Genomic DNA, 22,237 nt, shown 5'->3' with positions numbered 1-22,237 from the left:
CTGCACACTGGGTCCACTGTAAACCACGCTGTGAAGGTTTGTGAAGTAGTGCAGCGTTGTTTGATGTAGGTCAACACTGAGTTGCAGAAGTGAGGGACATTTTCAATGGACTAGATAAATGAATAGCTTTAAACTCTCACTCACTTTGACCTTTTTGAACTCGCACTGACACGCTGTACGTGCTGTAAAGTAAGCAGTGTCTTTGACATTCAGTCTCTCTTTTATGAAGATGGTGAGACTGAGATTTTGTTTAACTGATTAGCTGAGCAGTACAGATTTTTACTATGAACAAATTTTCTGGGGCTGAACTATGCTACTTCAATGGCACATGCAAGGCGCCTCTATAGCTCAGTTGGTAGAGCGAGCGCACCATGCAGCAGCTGCTGCCTGTAGCCTGTTCGCTGCGTGTCTTCCCCTCTCTCTTCCCCCTTTCCTGTCATATCTTCAGCTGTCCTATCACAATAAAGGCACAAAGCCCAACAAAAAAAACCCCAAATCTTCACCAGTTTGACAACACACACTGTACACAGCATAACAGACTGCACTACAATATATATACTGCAAATATATGCACTGTTTCTGCATTGTGCGTTCCTCTGCATATGTGCATCAGTGTCTCTGCTGCTGGGCCTACGTGCAAACTCTGTCCCAGACTCTGGAGAAGTTTGACAAAAGTTAACCTAATTTAAGCTGAAGGTGTCCTGTCAACAGTTTTATGGGCATCTCTTTTTTTATGATGCAATTTAGGTGTATCCTTTTTGGGATGCACAGGTTGCAGTACCACAAGTCGCCACTGGGATGAGAGCAGAGGATCTGTATCCAGTAGGGCGATATCAAAGTTTTTAAAGTCGATATTAGACTGATACTTTTCATTACAATTTTATCAGTATTGATAAACACTGATCATTTCTTAAAAGGGTGTGATTTTTTTCAAAGTAATCGTATTTAAAAAAAAAAAAAAACATCAGGAAATCAAATAACACATATACATTAATCGTTTAAAACAAATAAATAAAATAAAAATTGCTCATAAGTATGAAAATAGACACGTATTTTACAGAAAATGCTGGTCGTGAAACGGACCGATCTCATCCACGTGTGCAAGTTTGTTGTGACTCGTGATGAAACATGCTGTCAGAAAGTTAAAACTGAAATCAGCGTAAATCGTGGGCTCACTTTCTTAAATCACCGATGGCTACTTAACTTCAGTGCACTGATTTGCTGTGTGTTTCATTGTGCTTTATTTGCAAGTTTGTTCTTATGTTGCAGCACATTGAGCTCATGATCTTACAAGTTTGTCAAAAGAGGAAAATAAATGGTTGGTTTGAAAATTCATATAAAATCCATGATTGAAATGATTGTTTGTGCAACAGACAGTGACAACAGATCATACATCTCAATGAGAGGTTTCCTTTTCAAAGTTTCCTTTTTTATTTTTTCAAAAAAGGTTAAGTGTAATGTTTGATTGCAGTAAAGACAAGAAACACAACATATATCATAACATGGCTATGAAGTGACATGGTTTACTGGTGCTGGTGCAGAGATGAAGTGACAGATACAGAATAAGAAATGTATTCATATGAACAAGAAAGAGATACGCTCATGTACTATTCCAATACAGAACTGAAACTGATGAATTATCAACAAGAACCACTGACTGGCTTCAATGTGATTTTTTTTCTCTTTATTATTCATTGTTAATTGTTTGCTGCGGATAGAGAGCTCTCTTAGTTTCCCTCTCTTTCTATTCAGTTGACATTCCTGATGGGGAAAATCCAGAATTCCTAATGAAGTGCAAAACATTACATATGCAGGGAGAAATTTTGGATAGCTCGCAGCTACAGTCTCGCAATGTTCCCGCTGCATGAATCTGCACCAACAACACCAGAGCCAAAAGAGCATGAAACAGAAATGACATATGCTGCAAAACTTGAAATGTATGTAACTTCCTCAATATTATCCTTGACTGGCTTGCTTTGTTTCAAATGTGTGTCCAAACCATGTACACAGATGAATGACCCAGCAGAGGAATTCCTGCTGCAGCTCAATGAAATGGCTTATGCGGGGCAAATTTAATATGTGGTTTTGCCCAGACAATACTGGGGTTTGAGCAGATCTGCCATGCCCTGGAGCTGGGTGATGAAGAAGAGCAACACAGAGGAGAATGGGGCCTTTGTGAGCCTCCCAAGGTTTGAAGGCCCCTCACAGGATGCAGCAAAACCTGACCCAGGAAGATTAATCCCTATGGGGGGAAATATATGGATAACTGTTAAATGTGAGTGCAACAAATATCCAATAACTACGCGACAGACGAAGTCACAGTGTGTAAGTTTGCATCACTTGTATCACACTGTAATTCCACTGCAAATAAGAAAATTGATGGAAAATCCAACTGCTGCAGGGAGAGAGAGGAGGAGAGGAGGACGTGGTGGCTCTCTGTGAGAGGCTAAAGCAAGTTCGCACCAGAGAGATGTATGAGATAAGGTGCAGTACATCCGTGTTTGAGACTTTACATATGTATGCTCATGCATGTCATCATTATTATTTCATGGCTGTGATGTCATAATTTACAACTGGAGATAAAAATGAAGGTCGTTCGTCAGCTCTGCTGTTGCAGCAGAATAAAGTCAGCCGTCGCTACACAGGGATCCACATTAGTGAAAAAAATTAAAGGACCGGTCTGTAGGATTTAGTGGCATCTACCGGTAAGCTTGCAGATTCCTCCCCTCAATCTCCACTCACAAGTGTGTAGGAGAACCTACAGTAGCCCTGAAACCTGTGGAGAAACACATAAGGCTGTATCTATAGTCAGTGTTAGGTTTGTTTGTTCTGGGCCACTGTAGAAACCCAGTAGGGATGCATCCGAATCTGAATTTGTTATTCTAAAAAAAGCACAAATAATGCAATAAAAACAGATATTTCTTCTCTCTGAAGTTGCTCATTATTATTTGGAAAAGGTCAGCAATCCTCAGCATAAAAAAACACCTTAATCAGTCTCTGATTTAATGCACCGAGATTATTCTGTCAACTAAAGGACATTTTTATATCGTTGTGTATATTTACTGTACAGAAACCTTTTTTTTTTTTCAGTTTCTGATTTTTCAATATCCTCCTGAACAGACACAGATGCAGGTCTCTGTGACCCACCCCAGGGCTCATTCTAACGTAACAAAAACACAAATTCTTACTTTCAGGTGATTACAAACTAATGAAAACACTCTTATGAACATTATACTCCATTTCTTTCATATTCTGCCAATAAATCCTTGTAAATCTTACACACTTCAAAATGCTCCACAGTCTTCAAGAGAGTCACATGTCAGTGATGGAGAAGCAGAAATCATTTATTTTTGAGCACATAAAAGTCTACAGTGTTGCAAATTACACATAAAAATCACTTAGCAACACAACAACATGCTGAAGCAAACACAAAACGCCGTTATTGTGACTCGTTCGCGCAGTAATGGTCATTGCAGAATCATCCTGGTGGCCTGTTACCCACAATGCCTCACCAGGGGAACACTGCTCGGCGCTCACAGCAGATTCTCTGATTGCATTTTAGCACATTAAGTTCTTTTGTAAACATTTGATAACATTCAAAGAAGGTGTAAGGCTCTTCCAAATGACATTAGCTCCACTAACACAAGTCATCTGACAGGAATACCCTAATTTCTAGTGTAGATTGTTTTCATGCAGAATGCTAACATGATAATTGAATTTGCTGTTCTGAGCTGCTTTCTCAAGTCCAGTCACATGGCCCCATTAGCCGTTTAACTTCCCCTTTAGTTCTTTGAGTTGTGACATTAGGCCAAGAAGAAGCCAGCCAAATATCTATTAACGCAGCACTTTGATGATTTTAAAACATGTTTAACTGGTGACATTTGCTTGATTCTCCACGAGTTCCTGTGGAAACAGAACTGGCTGGGGGGGAAAAGTTATAAACCAGATGTTTTTGTTTGCAATAAGAATTAAAAATAGCAAAAATTGAGAGTTTATCCTGCAGTTTATTCAATTTTGAACATATAGATAAGTTGTGAGGTCTGTCTTAGAGGCAAGGTTTATGGAGTTATTATTCAACAAATCGCAAAAGTTAGATTTTCTTATGATTGGCTGCTACTGCATGGGTTTAAATTGGATGTGACTCAAGAATGGTGTATATTGATAATGACGCTCAACTGGAGAATCATGTACTGTGCACCCACAATACAACAGGTCCCTAAAATAGTAAAGAAACATGAATGAATTATAGAAAAATAGTACTCTCAGATTTGTTATTTTGAAGGTGAAATACAGTATTTGATTTCTACACTTAAAAACTCCATCTTAAAATTAATGGAAGCTTTTAGAGATTCATCACGTGACGACAGCACACCACTGCACACACACACACAAATGCACACATATTTAAAATGCATTATTTTAATTTGACAGTTACATCACAAAAATACAATATTCTTATTAAACAGACACTAAAGGATGAAGGAATCACTACAAACGTCACATCGGTTACAGCTGAGATGGAACAAATTTTGAAAGTCTTGAAAAGGGGTTCATGGAAAAAAATGTGACAGCAAAGGTTGGACAAATGATCATATTTATTGCTGTTTGTCTGAAAGCCTCTTTCTGTCTCTAAATTCTAGAGCGTTTCCAAAACTTATTGTAATTTTCCCAATTAAAGCAGAAGAAGAGTGCTCTTTATTGCTGAAAACATGTTTGCAGTCTCTGGCTGAGGTAATGTCTTTGAGTGTGACTTCTGTGATTCACTCATTCTCGATCAGTGGTGTAAGGAAGATATGATGGCTCCCAGTGCGCACTAGTTACAAGCTATGAAGCACAGACACACACATTGCTATGCTAACATTACTTGCTGCTACATATGTAGTTCTTAACACATAGCTGATGCCAGACAAACTGCTGCATTGCTGCCTGGAGTGGGACACGGTACCTGTCCATGTGCTCGCCTTCTCAGTCCAGCTACCATTGCACGGGCTCATCAATTAATATAAAATTGGGACTTGACATTAGATAACATCAGCTTACATATTACCCAGCAATCATTATTGCATAGGCCTATCTGTGTATAACAAAAAAAACAATCACTACCCAACACATTGTTGGCAGGCCTTCTCTCTCTGTGGGCCCCTCAACCCCATGGGCCCTAGTGCAACTGCACCATCTGCACTGTCTATATTTACGCCCCTACGCTTAAAAATCAAAAATACAGGGAAAAGTTTATAAATTCTGGCTTCACTTTAGCCATTTGAAATGCAGAGGAGGCGCTTCAGTGTGTTTTATATGGTGCAGACATCTCCAGAATGAAGCATTCTCAGCATCTGTCTCCTGGACTCAGACTTTTGAAACCACCCGTGACACTGGGCATCATGACTTGTAACAATGGTTTTTCGAGGGAAAAGTAAATGAACAAGGAGCGTTGCGCTAATCAATGCCACGGGGCAGGATTAAGACCATCGTCAAGCTGGTGTCGAGCTGTACAGTGGAACCGAAGATGAGTAAAGCAACAATGGTGGGCGCTATAGACGCTGCTATCAAGGCTGTTTTAGTTCAACTAAAGAAGGAAAGTGTGAAGTTCAGCTCAAGTTGTAGCATAGTAGTTATTGACAGACTCTGTGTTGTGTTTGCTGCCATAGAAAAGATAGAAAGTCTGTGTTTATGTAACATGTGTATGCAACAACTGTAGCTAACAGCTACAAGCTAACTTCCTGACGGTCAGAAGAAAACATGAGCATTTGTTACTCTACCCTCCAGCTCCGTAGCTCCACAATATATTTAGGAGACCCCTGGTTTTAAACTGTTTTAATTATCTTTATCCAGATTCATACCCGCTAACTAGCTAACGTTAGCTTTTCACAGTGTGAACCAACTCTCTGTGCTGCTGTGAAGACTAGATGAAGACACCATAGCAACATGTGTTTGTGTAGCGCTTGAGTTGTTTGTTTCGTGTGTCTGATAGTCAGTAACAACTTTGTAGCTTACTAGCTAGCATAAACTGACTTCCACACTTGTTTGGGTCCCAAGGACAAACCAAATATATCTTTTGGCTCTCCAGCTGGAAAAGTTTGGAAACCACCATGTGATGGTGATGGTCCTTTGATTGCAATAATGTGTGACCAATTTTTTTATGAAAGGGACGATGGAACAAAATTTTTCCTCTTCACTTTTTTTTCCTTAACCCACTAACAGTCAGTTTGTGAACATGCCCAAGGCTGGCAAATATCAGTATCACTAATCTATATTCGTATACCGCCTCACAGATATTTGCAACCATAGAATGATGCTTGTTAAGTTTATCAGTTTATCAGAAAAAAGACAGCCCATCTGCACCTCTTCTCTGCTCTAATTTGCAAAATAAAACATCAGGAGTGTTTGAGATGGTACAGTAGAGGATATGAGAGATGATGAGATACACACACACACACACACACACACACACACACACACACACACACACACACACACACACAACATGCCGCGAACTTGCCAGTGGATATCAATCTATGGTTGCCAGTTACGAGATGTTAACACCTTTAAAAGGGAAATCCACACTAAATTAACTACCGCCTGCAGCACTGCATGTGTCTTGATGTGTGTGCAGCGTGCCAATGTTGAGTTGACCAAGTGACCAGCAGAATGATATTCAATGTGAGCATGCTGCCAGGTGTCATTACACTTCCCCCTCCAGCAGAGAAAAGCAGTCACACATGCCACCATCTGTTTCTAGAATGCCCCCGCCAGCTCACCACCATGTCCTTTTTACTTTATTTTGTCACCATAATTGCGGTACTGTGGTGTGTGCGTGCAAAATTTGATTATTTTTACCACCCTTTGAACAATATCTTGTGCACTAAAAGTACTAATGCAATATGTTGTGATTAGGCCAAGATATCAGTGGTTTATCTCCAAAAAGCTTGTCTGCCTTTATAGAAAGAAAATGGAGAATCTGTAGGCATTGACAATACTACAGCCGAATGTATGAGTGTGCAAGAGTCCACTTTTTGGTCACGTATTTCGTCATCACAGGGTGTATCTATTGGTTCTGTGTGGACATCAACATACCCCTAATTATTCTCCCATATGGATGCATATACGTACAGCTGTGGACACCACGGATGCCTATTACTATAGTTTTGTTTATGCTACTGTTTGGAGTCTGCTTGGAGGACAAGTTTCACACAGTAGATCGGCACCTGTAGTGGCCATATGGACAAATTTGTGGTAGTGATGCACGGATTGGCTCTGAGATCATCTGAATTTGCATGCAGATATGCATAAATAACCCGCAAACATCCTATTTTCTCCCATTTAGAGGCCTGTACCTCTTCCTGCTTCCTGGAAGCTACATAAACTTTTAAATGATATGGAACAGCTTAAGCTTTCCAGGTGATTTCTATGTAGTGTGTTGTATTGATGTATGGGTGTTTATTTAATGATTAGAGAAGGTGCTTTTAGATTTGTTTCCATGCACGCAGCAAGTCTGCACAGTGGGACATTTTAGCAGCAAAACTAAAATCTGTAGCTGTAAACTTGACAAGACAAAGGAAACCTAATTTAAAAATTAAAGAAGTTACACTGCTGTTCCTTGTGCAGAAATGTACACACAGTATCTCTCTCTTGGGAGGCACACCTGCAACCCATCTGCTTTTAATCAGACTGTTCATTTTTAGGTTCGCAGGTTAATGCAGTGTCCACAGTTGTAACCACAATACTATGCGGTCACAACAAAAAGGGAGTGCACGGATGTCCACACAGAGCTGCGTACACACTGTGATGATATCACACGGACCATTGCGGACACTTGTGGAAAGTTTAATAGCATCTTAATTTGTTATGACTGCATGGACCTGTCCGTGGACTCTTCTGTGCAGCCATTTTATTGTGCATGTGTGGAACGCGTCCTTCAAGCAACTCCAGAAAGTAGCATAAACAAAACTAAAATGTGTCCACAGTGTCTGCAACTGTCCAACTACACATCTCTCTGGGAGAATATAATTTATGCCAACTTTGCATACAAAAATAGATTTCTGTTTTCCATTTCAAACAAAATAATCGTCACTTCTTTGCGTCCTTCATGCTGGCAAACGTTCTAAAAACTGAGACAGTGTTATAGACGGTGATGGTATCATGCAGCCATTGAATACATTGTGCATGTGGACAGAGATTTCTTTTTAACTGATCATGAACATTATTTCCAATACGTTTGGCTTTTTTAAAACTTTGTTGTGTCCTGTGGTTGTGTCTCACTATTGGTTATACTCCTACACTGGCCCCATGACAACCAGAGGTACCGTGCAGTTTTGTCTGCATCCATAAGCTTTCAGGAAACATGCACGAATATGGACGAAATGAGCCTCATCCAGCTGTAAGAAGCTTGCAAACAGGCTAATAACAGATGCACACTTCACATTTAGTCTAATACATTCAGAGGTATTTAAAGGCCTCAGATTACCATTTGAATTTATGAATGCACAACAGCTCACAGTTGTCTGTGCAGAGGCCTGATGGTACATTTTGACACTGATTCATTTACAAAGAACGGATGAATTTTATTTTAACATCCCATAACACTCCGAGCATTGTGGTCACTGTGAAACATATTCCAAACAACCGCCCCCATCACTTTTCATGCCAGCTCTGAGTCATCCTGACTTAGACATCCAAGCAACAAGACCCCCCTCCCCACACACACACACACACACACACACACACACACCACCCTCAGTTTCCTCTGACAACAGTATCTGCTTATGATCTGGACAAGCACACAGTCGTCAAACAGTCACAGAGCGTGATTTGCAATGCAGCCTCAGTGTGTGGCGGCGGCGGTGGTGGTGAAACCCCCCCATTGTGCGGTGGTGTGTTGGACCGGGCTGGGTGTCCTCTCAGTCAAATCAAAGGCGCTTCCTCCGGCACTGTGGCAGAGCCCACTGCCTCTGGAGCCACTCATTATTACATGCGAGGGGGGACTTGTGATCTTTTTAATTATTCTGCACTTCATTTCTATCCCACCATTCAAAATGCAACATGAGAATTGATTGCCTCAAAGATCCATCTTTATAATCTCCCCCAGGCCCATAAATTATCCAACTTTGGGGCAGGGTGGACGAGCCGTGCAGGCACAAGCAGATCCCTTTCACAGCAGAGCAGAGCCACATCACTGCAGAGTGTCGGGGGGGAGCGAAGCTGAATGGGGCTGCTCTTTTGCTGGCTGAAAACGGGAGGGAAAAAAAAGTACACTTGTTATCTTGTGAACCCTCAAACATGTAAGATAGGAATCTCTTGAATGTCAGCGACAGAAATGGAATTAACAAGAGATCTTTTTATTGTCACAGAAGGTCATTAGGCTGCCAATCGGGGTAATTATGGAAATGATCTCCCCAGCTCTTTGGAATGTTTTCCTGCTTCCATAAGGACTTGAAAGTGTTCAATCAGCCTCTCTCGTGGGAAAGTTCAGCCATAACTGCAAGTGTACCAGCAAAATCAAATTAAGCAAAGAGATTTCATTAGTATTTATAGCCCCGAGGCATTTGTAAAAGTATGGAGCAGCGGAGTAATGTGGGACTGTGGAGGGGTGAATTATTGCTTAATGACAAAGGCCATACCTAGAAGACATACACATGGATAATGAATAGGAGGCATTGATTGCATCTTTAAAGAGGATTCTTGAGGGAATGTAAAATATTGATGCTTGTGTGGCTGACTTTGGACTCCCGGCGTGGGTGTGAGGGTGGTAACTTTGTTTGGGTTTTAACACTGTGTGGCTGTTAACTTTATTATCCAGACATGTTTAATCTTATAGTGAAAAGTAAAAGTAAACACTGTAATATGAGAAAAATCACCTGCATTAATCACTGGGTTTTAACCCTGTGTTAGTGTTATTTTTTATATTACTGCTGGGTTATTTATCCAAACTAATATGCTCATTCTGCAGTAGTGGGCAGTAACTATGTATCCTTATTCAACTTTGAAGTACTTATATTATATGATAATAATACAATATGATATATGATGTACTTCCTTCAGTTCATACTTTGTACTTGAAATAGTGTGCATTTTACTCCATTGTCTACATTAATCTGACAGCTAAAATTCTTAAAATTTTACACTCAAAACATATCAGTAGTTCAGAAAATATGATGCATTGTTAGAGATTATCTAACACTATATACAATCTGATTAAGTGAGCAGTGGGTTGACAGATAATTTAAACTGTTTTAATGACTGATTCATGTCTTAAGTCATTTTTCATGGTTCCAGCTTCTCAAAAGTGAAGATCTGCTGCTATTTTTTGTCTTAAATGAGAATAAACTGAATGATTTTGAGGTTTGACGCACAAAACAGGCGTTTTGAAGGTTTCACTCTGGCGACTGTGATGGCGTTTCTCACTGTTTTCTGAAGTTTCACAAACCAAAAAATCAACTGACTGATTAATCCATAATGAAAATAGTCATGTGTTGCAGCCCCACTGTATATAAAATAGTTAAAACTATCTTCTCTTCAACTACAGCAGTAAAATGCTGCTTACATTAATGCATGTGTAATAGTGATCTAATGATATGGCAATATAACAGTCACAAGGACCATCTGAAACAAATACTTAAATTACTTCTGATATGTTATTTGAATATTTTCTTGAGTAACATTTTTAATGCAAGACATTTACTTGTAATTGGGTATTTTTACAGTTGAGTCAAGGATCTGGATTTCCTCTGTTATGCACTGTTAAACTGACTCAGTGTTTGACACATCATTCTGTTTTTTGTTGTCAGTTGTATAAAATGATGTACACCACATTGAAAATTGCAAAAGACGCACATGTTTTTAAAAGTCAGTAAAAAAAATAAAGCTATATAATTCTAAAAGTAGATTCTATATTCATATTTTATTTATGGTAAATAACTAAACAGTAATGTATAAAATAATCCTATGACTTAATTCAAACAGCGAGTTGTTTTGTGTGGTTTTCATGAGTACAGTTAAGTTACAATATGTTTGTCACAGTTTCTGCGTCAAAATAACCTTATTTTAATTTGGGTAAATAACCCAACAGTAATGTTAAAAAAATAACATTAACACAGGGCCAAAACAGCTAATTGGTGCTGAGTTATTCCAATATTAAGTTGGGGCATTATTTACCAAAATCCAGTCCATTTTGACGGATTTTGTGTGTGTGTGTGTGTAAGAGAACTGAAACAAATCATAAAGAATGAAGGTCTGTTGATGTGTAATTAAAAATCTTTTCTTTAAAACGATTTACAAATGTGATATTTAGTAAGCAATCGTGTATTACGTGAGACCAAAATATACAAATGCATATATTTTCTCCTTTGTATAATAAATTGCTTCACTGTCTGCCACAGAGACTCAGGCCAGAATGAGATGAAGTCAGATAGCCATGTGCAGTAAATTGTAACACCTGATTTGAATCATTGGGTCTATTCAGTCCACTTAACCTCAGAGTAATTGACAATTTAAAGGTGCAGTCCTTAATTTCAAGAGACAGCACAGCGACTTTGATTAGGATGTGGGACATGCACTTCCCCACTGGAATAACAGACAAGGACACTTTTTATAAAGCAAATATAAGGGATAAAGTACAAGCTATGTATTATGAATTAAATTTGCCTTCGGCAGCATTAGGCCTTCATTAGAATAAGTCATATTATAGATCATAGTGGTGTCTATTTGAACACCACAGACTGTTTTTTAACATAAACATTTACATTAATCAAAAATAAAAATATCATTCCTCTCTAAATCTAAAACTTTGTTCCCCTCTTCTTCTTTTTCTTCTACAATTCCTGTAATGGGGTTCGAGAGGAGGTAAAGTGTCTTTTGTGAGGAACTTGACAGATTATGTGAAGGAATATTATTATGGGCAGGGCAGGCAGGATGTGGGAGGTAATTTAGTGTGATGTTACATATATGTATGCATCAATAGGCAAGAGGATATTGAGTTCAGGGGTCGCACTGAATGAGGGTTTCCCTTTGGTGTGAATTAAAGCTGCCTCACATTAAGATTAGTGCAGGGTGGGGGGGGGTCACAACATGATTTTCACACTTTTTTCGGAGCCATGTTGAATTTGGGGTTTTATTTTATTCTGTTTGGTTTTTGTGCACAAATTAACATTTTGGACAGAGCATTGTGAAACATAAAATACTTGTATGTTTTTGTCTGTTATGTTTTCCTGAAATGTCCTGATTCACTACGATATTTTGCTGCTATGTGAATTTTACATGAGAAAAACGACTAATTTTTGCTGCTCTCTCTTTATTAAACTCCAATTACCTCAACTATTTACCATCTTTGACTGTGTTAGCACATTAATTACTGTCGTTTTATGCAGACAATGATGGTGCAAAGCAGTGCTGCATGTGTTTTGACACCGTGTTAAATGCTCGCTATTGGGCCAATTTGCAGCGTTTACAGCGCTCACACAACACGGTGATACACTGATGTGCAACTTTTCAGCCTCGATCTGAATGACAAAAAGCCTACAAACTGGGTGACATTGCACATACTTAACAAGTACACATTGGCATGGTAATCCGGCTGCATTTAGCTGGAGGTGTCACTTTCCCACCAGCAGCAGCAGCAGCAGCAGCAGCAGTAGCAGCAGCAGCCTCCACACCGGGAGCTTCTCACTGACGGACAGCCGGAGGAGAGCAGAGGTGGAGCGGAGGAGCTGCGTGGAGACGTCGCTGCAGTGTTTTTACAAGTTTGCAGAACAAGACACATGGCATTATAATTTTTAATACAAATATAGATAAATAAATAAATAATTAGGAAAACTGTTGTCCTGCAATTGATCGAACTTTGTTTTGTTTTCTATCTAAATTGAGATGAAAACGAATTCACATACGCAATGACTCAATTTAACTGAAAAATAATTATTCCCTAATAATCACAGATGACAGTGACAGAGAGGTTTTGAGACCTCAACACCCACGTATGATTTGGTAACCAAACATTAACATATTCGTTACTGGACTGATGGACAAGTATAAGCCATTCATGAGACATGATTTCAGTGATATTTATTGTAACATCTATATGATTTTTGATGGGGTAATTCATTTTACTGTTTGTATTTATATATATATTTTTTTATGTTTCATCTTGCACTAGACAGTCGCCCAATGAGATAAATCCAGATGTTTTCTGTAGACCAGGGGTTCCCAAACTTAAATGTCAAGGACCCCCCAAAATAGATTAACATGACATCATAAGCCCCCACTTTGAGAGGACTTTGTCTTAAGGAATTATTTCTGAGCATTTTATATTTATATTTATTTTAAAAAATAATGAAATCTTAAGTCAATAAATGCTCAAAATAGAATAAAAATAAATTGTAAACAATTAATGTTGCAATTTCCCCCAAAAATGCTAAAAGTGAAAATATTCTATTCTGCTTGGACCCCCTAACACCCACTCAAGGACCCTTTTTGGTCCCTGGACCTGAGTTTGAAAACCATTGCTACAGACAGCTTCCATCTTAATCGCCTTATTCTCAAGAATGACTTCAAAAATGATAAAGCAAAAACGGCCAAAATACAGCTTGCAAATGGTGACACTTTGAAAGCCTGCAAAGAGGAAACAGGCCGCGGACAAACCTGAAGACCTCACATTCAGACCAGATACGCAGTGATCCACTCATTCTGCAAGACAGAAACTTAAAAAAAATAAATATATTAACTAAAATGTATGTTTCCTAATGTAATTTTAAATGTTTTGACTGGTTGCAGCTCTATTTGGCAACATGCAATAAGAAAATGAGTCAAATGGTGTCTGTAATCAATATAAACCAATATAAAATCAACTGGAAATGTGTTTTTTTTTCCTTTTAAACATGCTGTTATAATACACCCGAAATAATGAGAATAATGACTACGAAGCCCATCATCATATAAACTATCTCAGCCCAAAAATAAGAACGAAACGATAAGCCAAAGTGAGTTAAGGCAGGAGGTGAGTCCTACATCTCCTGCTGTGACTGTGCAGTCTGATCTGCTGCGTGCTGTCCTCAGACAGACGCGTCAAATAGATGGGACGTCCAACACATAAACGCAGACGCACAGGCAACATATACACACGTGGATCTCCTATTTTGGGCCCTTTGTGTTTTGTTGTGTAGCAGAGATCAGGCTGCGGCTCATCCTGCAGGAGGAGGGGGTGTTAAAAATGGACTCCATCATATTGTTTGACAGAAACTCGCAGGTTGATAGAGTGGATTCTCTGAGAAGGGCCGAAAATGGTGATTTCCAAAAAGAGGAAGGGGGAAAAAAAAAAAAACAGCTCACATGGCTGCCTTCAAGGGCTCTGCAGAATCCACACTGTCGACCATGAAAAATCCAATTAGAGAGAAAAATATTTCGATAATTTATGTTTTTGTGCAGCAACTGTTGTGTGGCGCACAGATTTCCGGATGTGGTGAGATTTTTTTCCTCTCTCTCTCTTTTTTTTTTAAACATCTTGTTTTTATTAAATCTGACAAGCTGAAGATTTGGCTACTGGTGTAAAATAATTAACATAATGGTCGTAATTACAGGCGAGCTAACAATGCCATTAATTTATCATATCGTTTTACTAGCTGCTGCCCCCAACTCCTCACTCACCTCATTAATTAAATGAGTTGCCTTTCAAAAATGTGCTTCCACAAACATCTAATTTCGATGCAAAGATTGTTTTTGGATTTTAATCTGCCCTGCAACATTGTAATTTCAACATTTACATGTGCAGATATGATATAAAATTCATTTTTTCATATTTGTATCACTAGTTAATAAAGATTTTGATAATGACTAATTAATAATTATCATCATCTACAACAATCATCTAAAAAATGCCACATGGGATATTTCAAATAAGTACGTATACATTTATGCCACATATTTACTACACAATGACAGATTTTTTTTCTCAAGATATTTTTAAGAAATCAAAAGATCAAAGGGAAAGCAAAGAGTCGGTATTGATTAGGTGGTGAATGTCGAAATCCATCCAATCCCCCCAAAAAATCCTCATCCACCTTTCCCATATAATCCTCTTCTCGTATTTCCCTCCTGGATGCCCTTGACATTTAGCTCGCACACATACAAACTGCAATAATATAACTGTCTTAAAATGCTCTCAAATCTTCATATAAGCCAGTCCCATATTCGTGTATGTTTCATATTTATGAAAAATGACCTTCAGAAATGCTCGTTTGGCGTTTTCAGAAGTTTTGGTTTCGATTTTCTTTGAAATTATTATTATTATTTGGAAATTATGAAGTAGAAAAAACAGGAAAATCACCCCAGTGGCATCAAGTAATGTCACACTAGAACTACAACAAACGATTATTTTCACAATTAATTGATTAAACAAAGACAGAGAAAAGTGTGACGTTTTCAAATAGCTCAAGCCTAAAACCTAAAGAATCTTCATTCAAAGAAAAAACAGCAAATCATCATATTTAAGGAGACAGTTTTTACTTGAAAAAATTCTGAAACATTTAATGAATTAATCAAATGTAGGAAAATGTGGAAAAATGCTCATCATAATTTACCAAAGCCAAATGTCGTTTTCAGCTTCTTCAATTTTTATGTTACTATCATAAATGACAAAAAATGCAGCAAATCCTGGCATTTAAGACACTGGAACCCACAAATCTTTGACTCTTTTCGCTTGAAAAATTACGATTAATCGATTATTAAAAATAGTTGGCAGCTAAATTTTTATTTGGATCAGTGATGGTCTTATCAGCTAATCAAGGGGGGAAAAACATCGAAACTATCCGTATTTCCCTCAAAATGAAATGAATTAACAATATTTATCATCTCTCGCCACTTTAGTTTATTTACTTCCTCGTTGCTGAAGTGTCCTTGATCAAACACCTGACACCTTGTAGGTGACCCTGACCTCTGACCTCAGTGAGGCAGAGGAGCACACCAGGAGAGAGAGAGAGAGAGGGAGAGAGAGAGAGAGAAAAAAATCTGGAATCACCGGAGCATCACATTATTATGATCACAATTATTTGTTGGGTGACCTTGCTGGTAGTTTGCGGTGATCACATGTGGTGACTGTTTCCTCTCCATCATCATCACCTGCATGTGCTGCTGCTGCTGCCGCTGCTGTGTCTTCTTCTGTCTGTCCCCCCCTAATGGTTTCATGCCGGAGCGAGTTGGCTTATTATACTAAAAGGTTTTGTCGCGCTAAGCCGTGCATGTGTGCTTAAAACGTACATTTCATTAACAAACTGCGGAGGTATAAAAGCGGATTTATGAGGCTTCAAAAGATCACAGGAAGGACGGGTTTGAAACCCCCTCTCGGTGCTGCTTCAGTCAGGTTATATCAGCAGTTACGCCGCCTTTCACACAACACTGCGACTCTGGGGTTTTTTAAAAGGAGGATGGCTGCACCTGTCCCTCTCTCTCTCTCTCTCTCTCCCTCTCTCTCCCTCTCTCTCTCTCTCTCTCTCTCTCCTTGCACACACACACACACAGGGAGGGAGAAAGAGGAGAGGAGGTTGATTAAGTCTGTGACCTAATTCCTTCAGAAAATTCCTTAAAACTAAACAAGAAACCACCAAAATGTGACCCATAAAACGTTTTTATTTTGTTGCTATTAATCATCTTGAAAAGCGCCAAAAAATATTAGGTTTTGGCTCCTCAACAAACTGTTTTGGTGTGAGCGAAGAAGGCATTTTATTTTCTAAAAGAGTTCTGTTGATTTGAAGGAATTCACGTTACGTGTTAAATCAGCAGTGGGAGGAAAATAACATTATGTTTGATCGGTTTTCGATTTGAGAAAAAAAAAAACCTCCCGGACAAAATTCATTTTTCTCCCTCATTTACAACCAGAAAAGCTGAAGGGGAAAAGAGCGCTTTCTTAATTTCGCACTCGCCCTGTGGATGAGCAGGATAAAAGTTGATGTGGACTCTGGTTTCATCTGCTAAGTAGTCCGTATTGACGGACCTGCAGATCACACAGGTCACAGAGAGATTAACACGAGGTGAGTGAGTCTAATCGGAAGCCACGTTTCCCTCCTTTGACCCGTACGCGCATTATTAATGATAGCGTTTGATTAATCCCACTTTTATCCTGAGAGCAGCAGAGGTGTCGGTGAAGCTGCACCTCTGTGCACCGCTGAAGCCAATTAAAGGATCAATTTTATACTCCAGAAACTATAAGATACAAAAAATAAAACTGATTGTATTTTAAATACATAATGCAACATTTTACTCATTTAAAAAACAATATATGGAGTCATATACACATAAATCCCTCTAATTATCACTTATGGCCCACTAGAAGTGTGCTGGTGTCTCTGTCTGCAGAGACTTTGCCCTCTGCCTGTATTTCCTTATTTTTTCATTATTTTGCTTTGCTTGGGATGCTTTATCAATCCAAAACGTCAATATTTGACGTCCTGAATCCTGCTGATTCTGCCTTTAAAACAACATAAACTGCAAAATAAATTCATGCGAATGCGCATTTTGTTGACATATTTTCTGTTTTCTTCACTTGAGTTTAGTAATTAATGGTAATTATGTCATTAACTGGCCACAGGTGTAATTTATTCGAATTTAGCAATATTAATATTAACAAATATATAATAATAGTAATTAGAATATTGATAATAATAATGTGAATTGTAATTTCTGAATTAAAATATACTCTTCTGCTTCATGCCGTGTTTTGATTGTGAAAAGGGGAGTTTAACGCTGAGAAATAATCGTTATTTACAATATATATTCATTTTTAATTTATTATTATATGTTTTGATTAATTCAAATAAAGCTTTGACATGAATAACTGGCTGCTGTTGATTATAGATATTTCCATTAACCTGTTAAAAGACTTCCGATAAAATCAATTAAGGGGTTTAATTTGCTCGTGGCATATCGGATAATATCTGAATTTAAATTTCTATATTGTTAATTTGCTACACACGCTTAGCTGAAATACAAATATCATTGTTCTTTCACTATAGTCTCCCCAAATGTTCTCACACTGCGGAGGAAACCCCTCTGTATTGGATCCGACATCCAGCCTTCAGCGCTCACCTTCATGCTTGTGAATAAACGCTCTCTTTGCATTCACCCGCTGCCCGCATTTCCTACTTTTTTCAAATGTAAAATCATGCAATGATTGGGGTCGTTAGCACCTCTTCCAAACTCTTAAAGGAAATTCTTTATTCTCCCTCCTCTCCATTCATTGTCGCCGGTGCTGCTGCTGCTGCCACTGCTGCTCAATATTCTTCCCACCTTCGGCTAATCCTGCGGGAATAAATAGACTTCAATTCATGCTTTTTGCATTCGCAGCTTGGGTTTACACGGCGGGCTGTAAGAGCTGGAAATATCAAGGCATGCACTTCAGCAGCAAATAAACAAAATAAAAATATTTAATTTTTACGCATTGACAAAGTAACATGCACGGAAACCGCTTTAAATTAGAAAATATCCACGCATGCACAATTTCAAAAAAAGAAACAGCAACATATAAAGGAACTTAAAGGAGGATTCAGTGAACTTAGCTGTCGTCGTTTTCATTCTGCAGCTCACGACAGAGTTTGCATTAGCAAAAGTTCAAGGTTTGGATTGTTTTTACGCGGCCACGTTAATGCGCATCAGATCTTTCAATCACGCAGAGGCCAATTTTCTCTCCCCCTCCTCCTCCTCCTCTCTGCCACCGTTAAATGGTCTATGACGGACGAACACAGAAATCAGCGGAAAGCAGCATTGCTGATGTCCCATTGTTGACAAATCCATGAAACAACTCCAGTTTGCATGGTTTAACAGAGAGAGGAGAGGAGGGTGGAAGGAGGGAGGGAGGAGAGCAGAGGCAAGGGGGCGTCTGTCGTCACTGAACCACGTGTCCTGCACTGATAGTATATCTTATACTGGGAAAAGTAATCTATCAGACAGTCCTTTTAAAAGCTCCGGCCTTTAAAAGCAGCATGTGTCATCTCGACTTGCTTCTCCAAATATCACTCCTGTAGGAAATACACGCAGCGAGAGGGGACAGCGGAGCGCAAAACATCTCCAAACAACTTCGAGGCAAGACTTTCCGCAGGCCTGCTCACTCACCTACCGAGTGGAAAAATATTTGTAGAAGTTGAAGTTTCTCGTTGGCTCGACTGGCATCGACCGCGTTTAGATTTTTGGAGACGTTGAAAGAAGTCCAGCAGCAGACCCTGCCGTGTGTGCGCACTGACCGCGCTGCTCCCACCTCTACCCCATCACACCCGGCCGCTCGCTTGTTTTGGCTCCGGCAGACTTTTTAAACAAAAAGTGTGAGTAAGCCGTGAGATGACCCTGTCTGGAGGCAGCGAAAGAGCCAGCGACATGTCCGGCCAAACTGTGCTCACCGCGGAGGACGTGGATATCGACGTGGTGGGCGAGGGAGACGAGGAGGGCATGGAGAGGGTGGTGGACAGCGACTGCGACAGCCCCGGGGGAGGCATCCTGCACGACCTGCGAGGGGAAACGGGCGACGACGAGCTGGAGGATGAGATCGAGGTGGAGAAGGAGGAGGAGATCGGCTCGGGCGGAGGGAGTCCGTGCTGCGAGAGCTCCGGGGAGGGAGAGACGGGCACCGGGAAGGGAGAGGGTCAAGACCAGAGCGCGGCAGCGGGCGGCGCGATCCAGAAGCCCAAGAGCAGCCTGGTGAAGCCGCCTTATTCTTACATCGCCCTCATCACCATGGCCATCCTGCAGAGCCCGCAGAAGAAGCTCACCCTCAGCGGGATCTGCGAGTTCATCAGCAACCGTTTCCCGTACTACAGGGAGAAGTTCCCGGCGTGGCAAAACTCCATCCGCCACAACTTGTCCCTCAACGACTGCTTCGTAAAAATCCCCCGGGAGCCTGGCAACCCCGGCAAGGGCAACTACTGGACCCTGGACCCCGCTTCAGAGGACATGTTCGACAACGGCAGCTTCCTCAGGAGGAGGAAAAGGTTCAAGAGGGTCCAGCCGGACATGCTCAGGGACCAGACTGCGCTCATGATGCAAAGTTTCGGCGCGTACAGCCTCGGGGGGCCCTACGGGAGACACTACGGGATCCACCCGGCTGCCTATTCCCATCCCGCCGCTTTGCAGTACCCGTACATCCCCCCTGTGGGTCACATGCTGCCCCCGGGCGTCCCTCTCCTGCCCTCGGCCGAGCTGAACAGAAAAGCGTTCAACTCGCAGCTCAGCCCGAGTCTCCAACTTCAGCTCAACAGCCTGAGCACGGCGTCCATGATCAAATCAGAGCCGTCAAACAGACCGTCGTTCAGTATAGAGAACATCATCGGGGTCTCCAGCGCCTCGTCGTCCTCACCGGGCGCTGCTCAGGCGTTCCTGCGGCCTCCGGTGACCGTTCAGTCGGCCCTGCTGAGCGCGCAGTCCCTCTCTCTGACCCGGACCTCAGCCGCTATCGCTCCCATCCTCAGCGTACCGTCAAACATTATTTCTGGACATGTTTTACCTTCAGCGACGGCGGCGGCGGTGTCCAAATGGCCTTCACAGTGACTTAAAAACATGAGAAAATAAACTCTTATTTTTATATAGAGACATTATTACCGGGGGAAGTGTGAGCAGCACAAATCAATAGGCAACACTGGACTCTGTAGCCATGTAAAGACTGTTGAAAAACAGAAAAAAAGAAAAAGGAGATATTTCTGTACAGGTAATATTTGTAAATATTTGTAAAAAAGAATGATTTTACCTGTTTGACTTTTACCTGTCTTTTTCCTTTTGTTCATGTTTGAAATCTGTGATAATAATAATAACAATTATTATTATTATTTTACGTTTTTTTTTGTATTGGAAGCTCAACTGGACACGATTTTTTGCTTCCTTTTCATACAAGACACAAAAAGCTCTGAAAAATAGTCTGTTTATAATTAAAAAAAGATCAAATATATGTAATTCTATGTAGCTATATTGTGTTGTAAACTGAATTTATTTGTAAATAAATCTAAAGAAAGAATTAAAATCAATTTTCATTATTAACATTCTTAAATTGTTTGATAAGAGAAATATATTCTTGAAAATGATCTTTTTTATACATAAATAACCACTCATGCTATGCAGACATAAAAAATCAAAGCGAAGGAAATTTAAATTTGATTTGTATTGTAAAATACACTTTAGATATTTATCACATAAAAGGAAATTTGTCTTGTCTTGTAAACATGTGCTTGAATTTCCTTTATCCTTTTCAGGCGCAATAATTAATAGTATCATCAAATTTTCACGATGTTATAAGCAAATATTTTTTTTAATTACATTTCTCTTTCTATTTATTTGTAATAACACATTTATAATTACATTTAACATGTAAAAATTGGTAATTGAATTGTACTTTTACGGCAACAGCTAACCATGTCAGCCCGTTTCAGTGTTAGATTATACATCTATTCCAACTTTATTCGAGATCTTAAATAATTGTTTTTGGAATTATACTCTTTAAACTAAATTAGAATTTTTGCCAGAGTATTAAAAAAACTAATACTTTAAATATTATATATTAATATGGATTTTAAATTTAAAGAATCTGTGAAATAAGGGGCTTACTATGTAAAAGGGACATGCCCTGACTTTGAGGGCAACAACAGTTAAATCTGTAATTATTTAGAGACTTTTAAACAACTTTTCAAGCTGACATGAATCTGATATAATATTTTAAATGTTGTAAAACATATGAACATTTAGGAGTAAATAATTAAAGAGTGTAATTGTTTTTTTAAACCATATTTATGTCGACGTGATCTCCTGGGATGTGGTTGTTTTTCCTGATGATGATCCCTGACTGGAGGTCACAGTTTAGACACCTTTTAATTTACCATTACATCACCGCTCGGCTCGTCTTACAGGATCTATATTCTGCGGCTTGGCTACTATAAAGGTAACAGTTTCGCAGTTGTGTCTGGCTAATCACTTTTACACAAACAGCAAATGGTGATCGCGGGCGAGTGTGTGTGTCAGTGTCAGAGAGAGAGAGTGTGTGTGTGTGTGTGTGTGTGAGGGGGGTTATAGGCGCTATATTTATCTGATCCCCATGAGAAAGAGAAAGGAGCCTCTCTCTCCGCTTCAATTCACTTTCAGACACCGAAGAAGGTGCTGATGATGCAAAAGCCTCCTCCAATGTCACCCTGGCATTTCATTCAGTATTATTATTGGGCTATTATTACTATTATTATTATTATGAGTACACGCCTAGTAATTAAAGTAATATACAGTATAATATTATTTT

General features: G+C 39.6%; 1 protein-coding gene across 1 annotated transcript; it reads left to right on the top strand.

Moving 5' to 3' along the window:
* Positions 1-18,907: 18,907 nt before the first annotated feature.
* foxd3 (forkhead box D3) lies at positions 18,908-20,698 on the top strand. Its single transcript, XM_084723671.1, has one exon. It carries the CDS (start codon positions 19,309-19,311, stop codon positions 20,509-20,511), a length of 1,203 nt encoding a protein of 400 aa, XP_084579797.1. The 5' UTR covers positions 18,908-19,308; the 3' UTR covers positions 20,512-20,698.
* Positions 20,699-22,237: the final 1,539 nt, after the last annotated feature.

The sequence above is a fragment of the Lutjanus erythropterus genome, chromosome 7 (assembly GCF_056507025.1).
Source record: "Lutjanus erythropterus isolate fLutEry1 chromosome 7, fLutEry1.hap2, whole genome shotgun sequence".
NCBI classification, from domain to species: domain Eukaryota; kingdom Metazoa; phylum Chordata; class Actinopteri; order Lutjaniformes; family Lutjanidae; genus Lutjanus; species Lutjanus erythropterus.
This window is presented reverse-complemented; position numbering and strand designations above follow the sequence as displayed.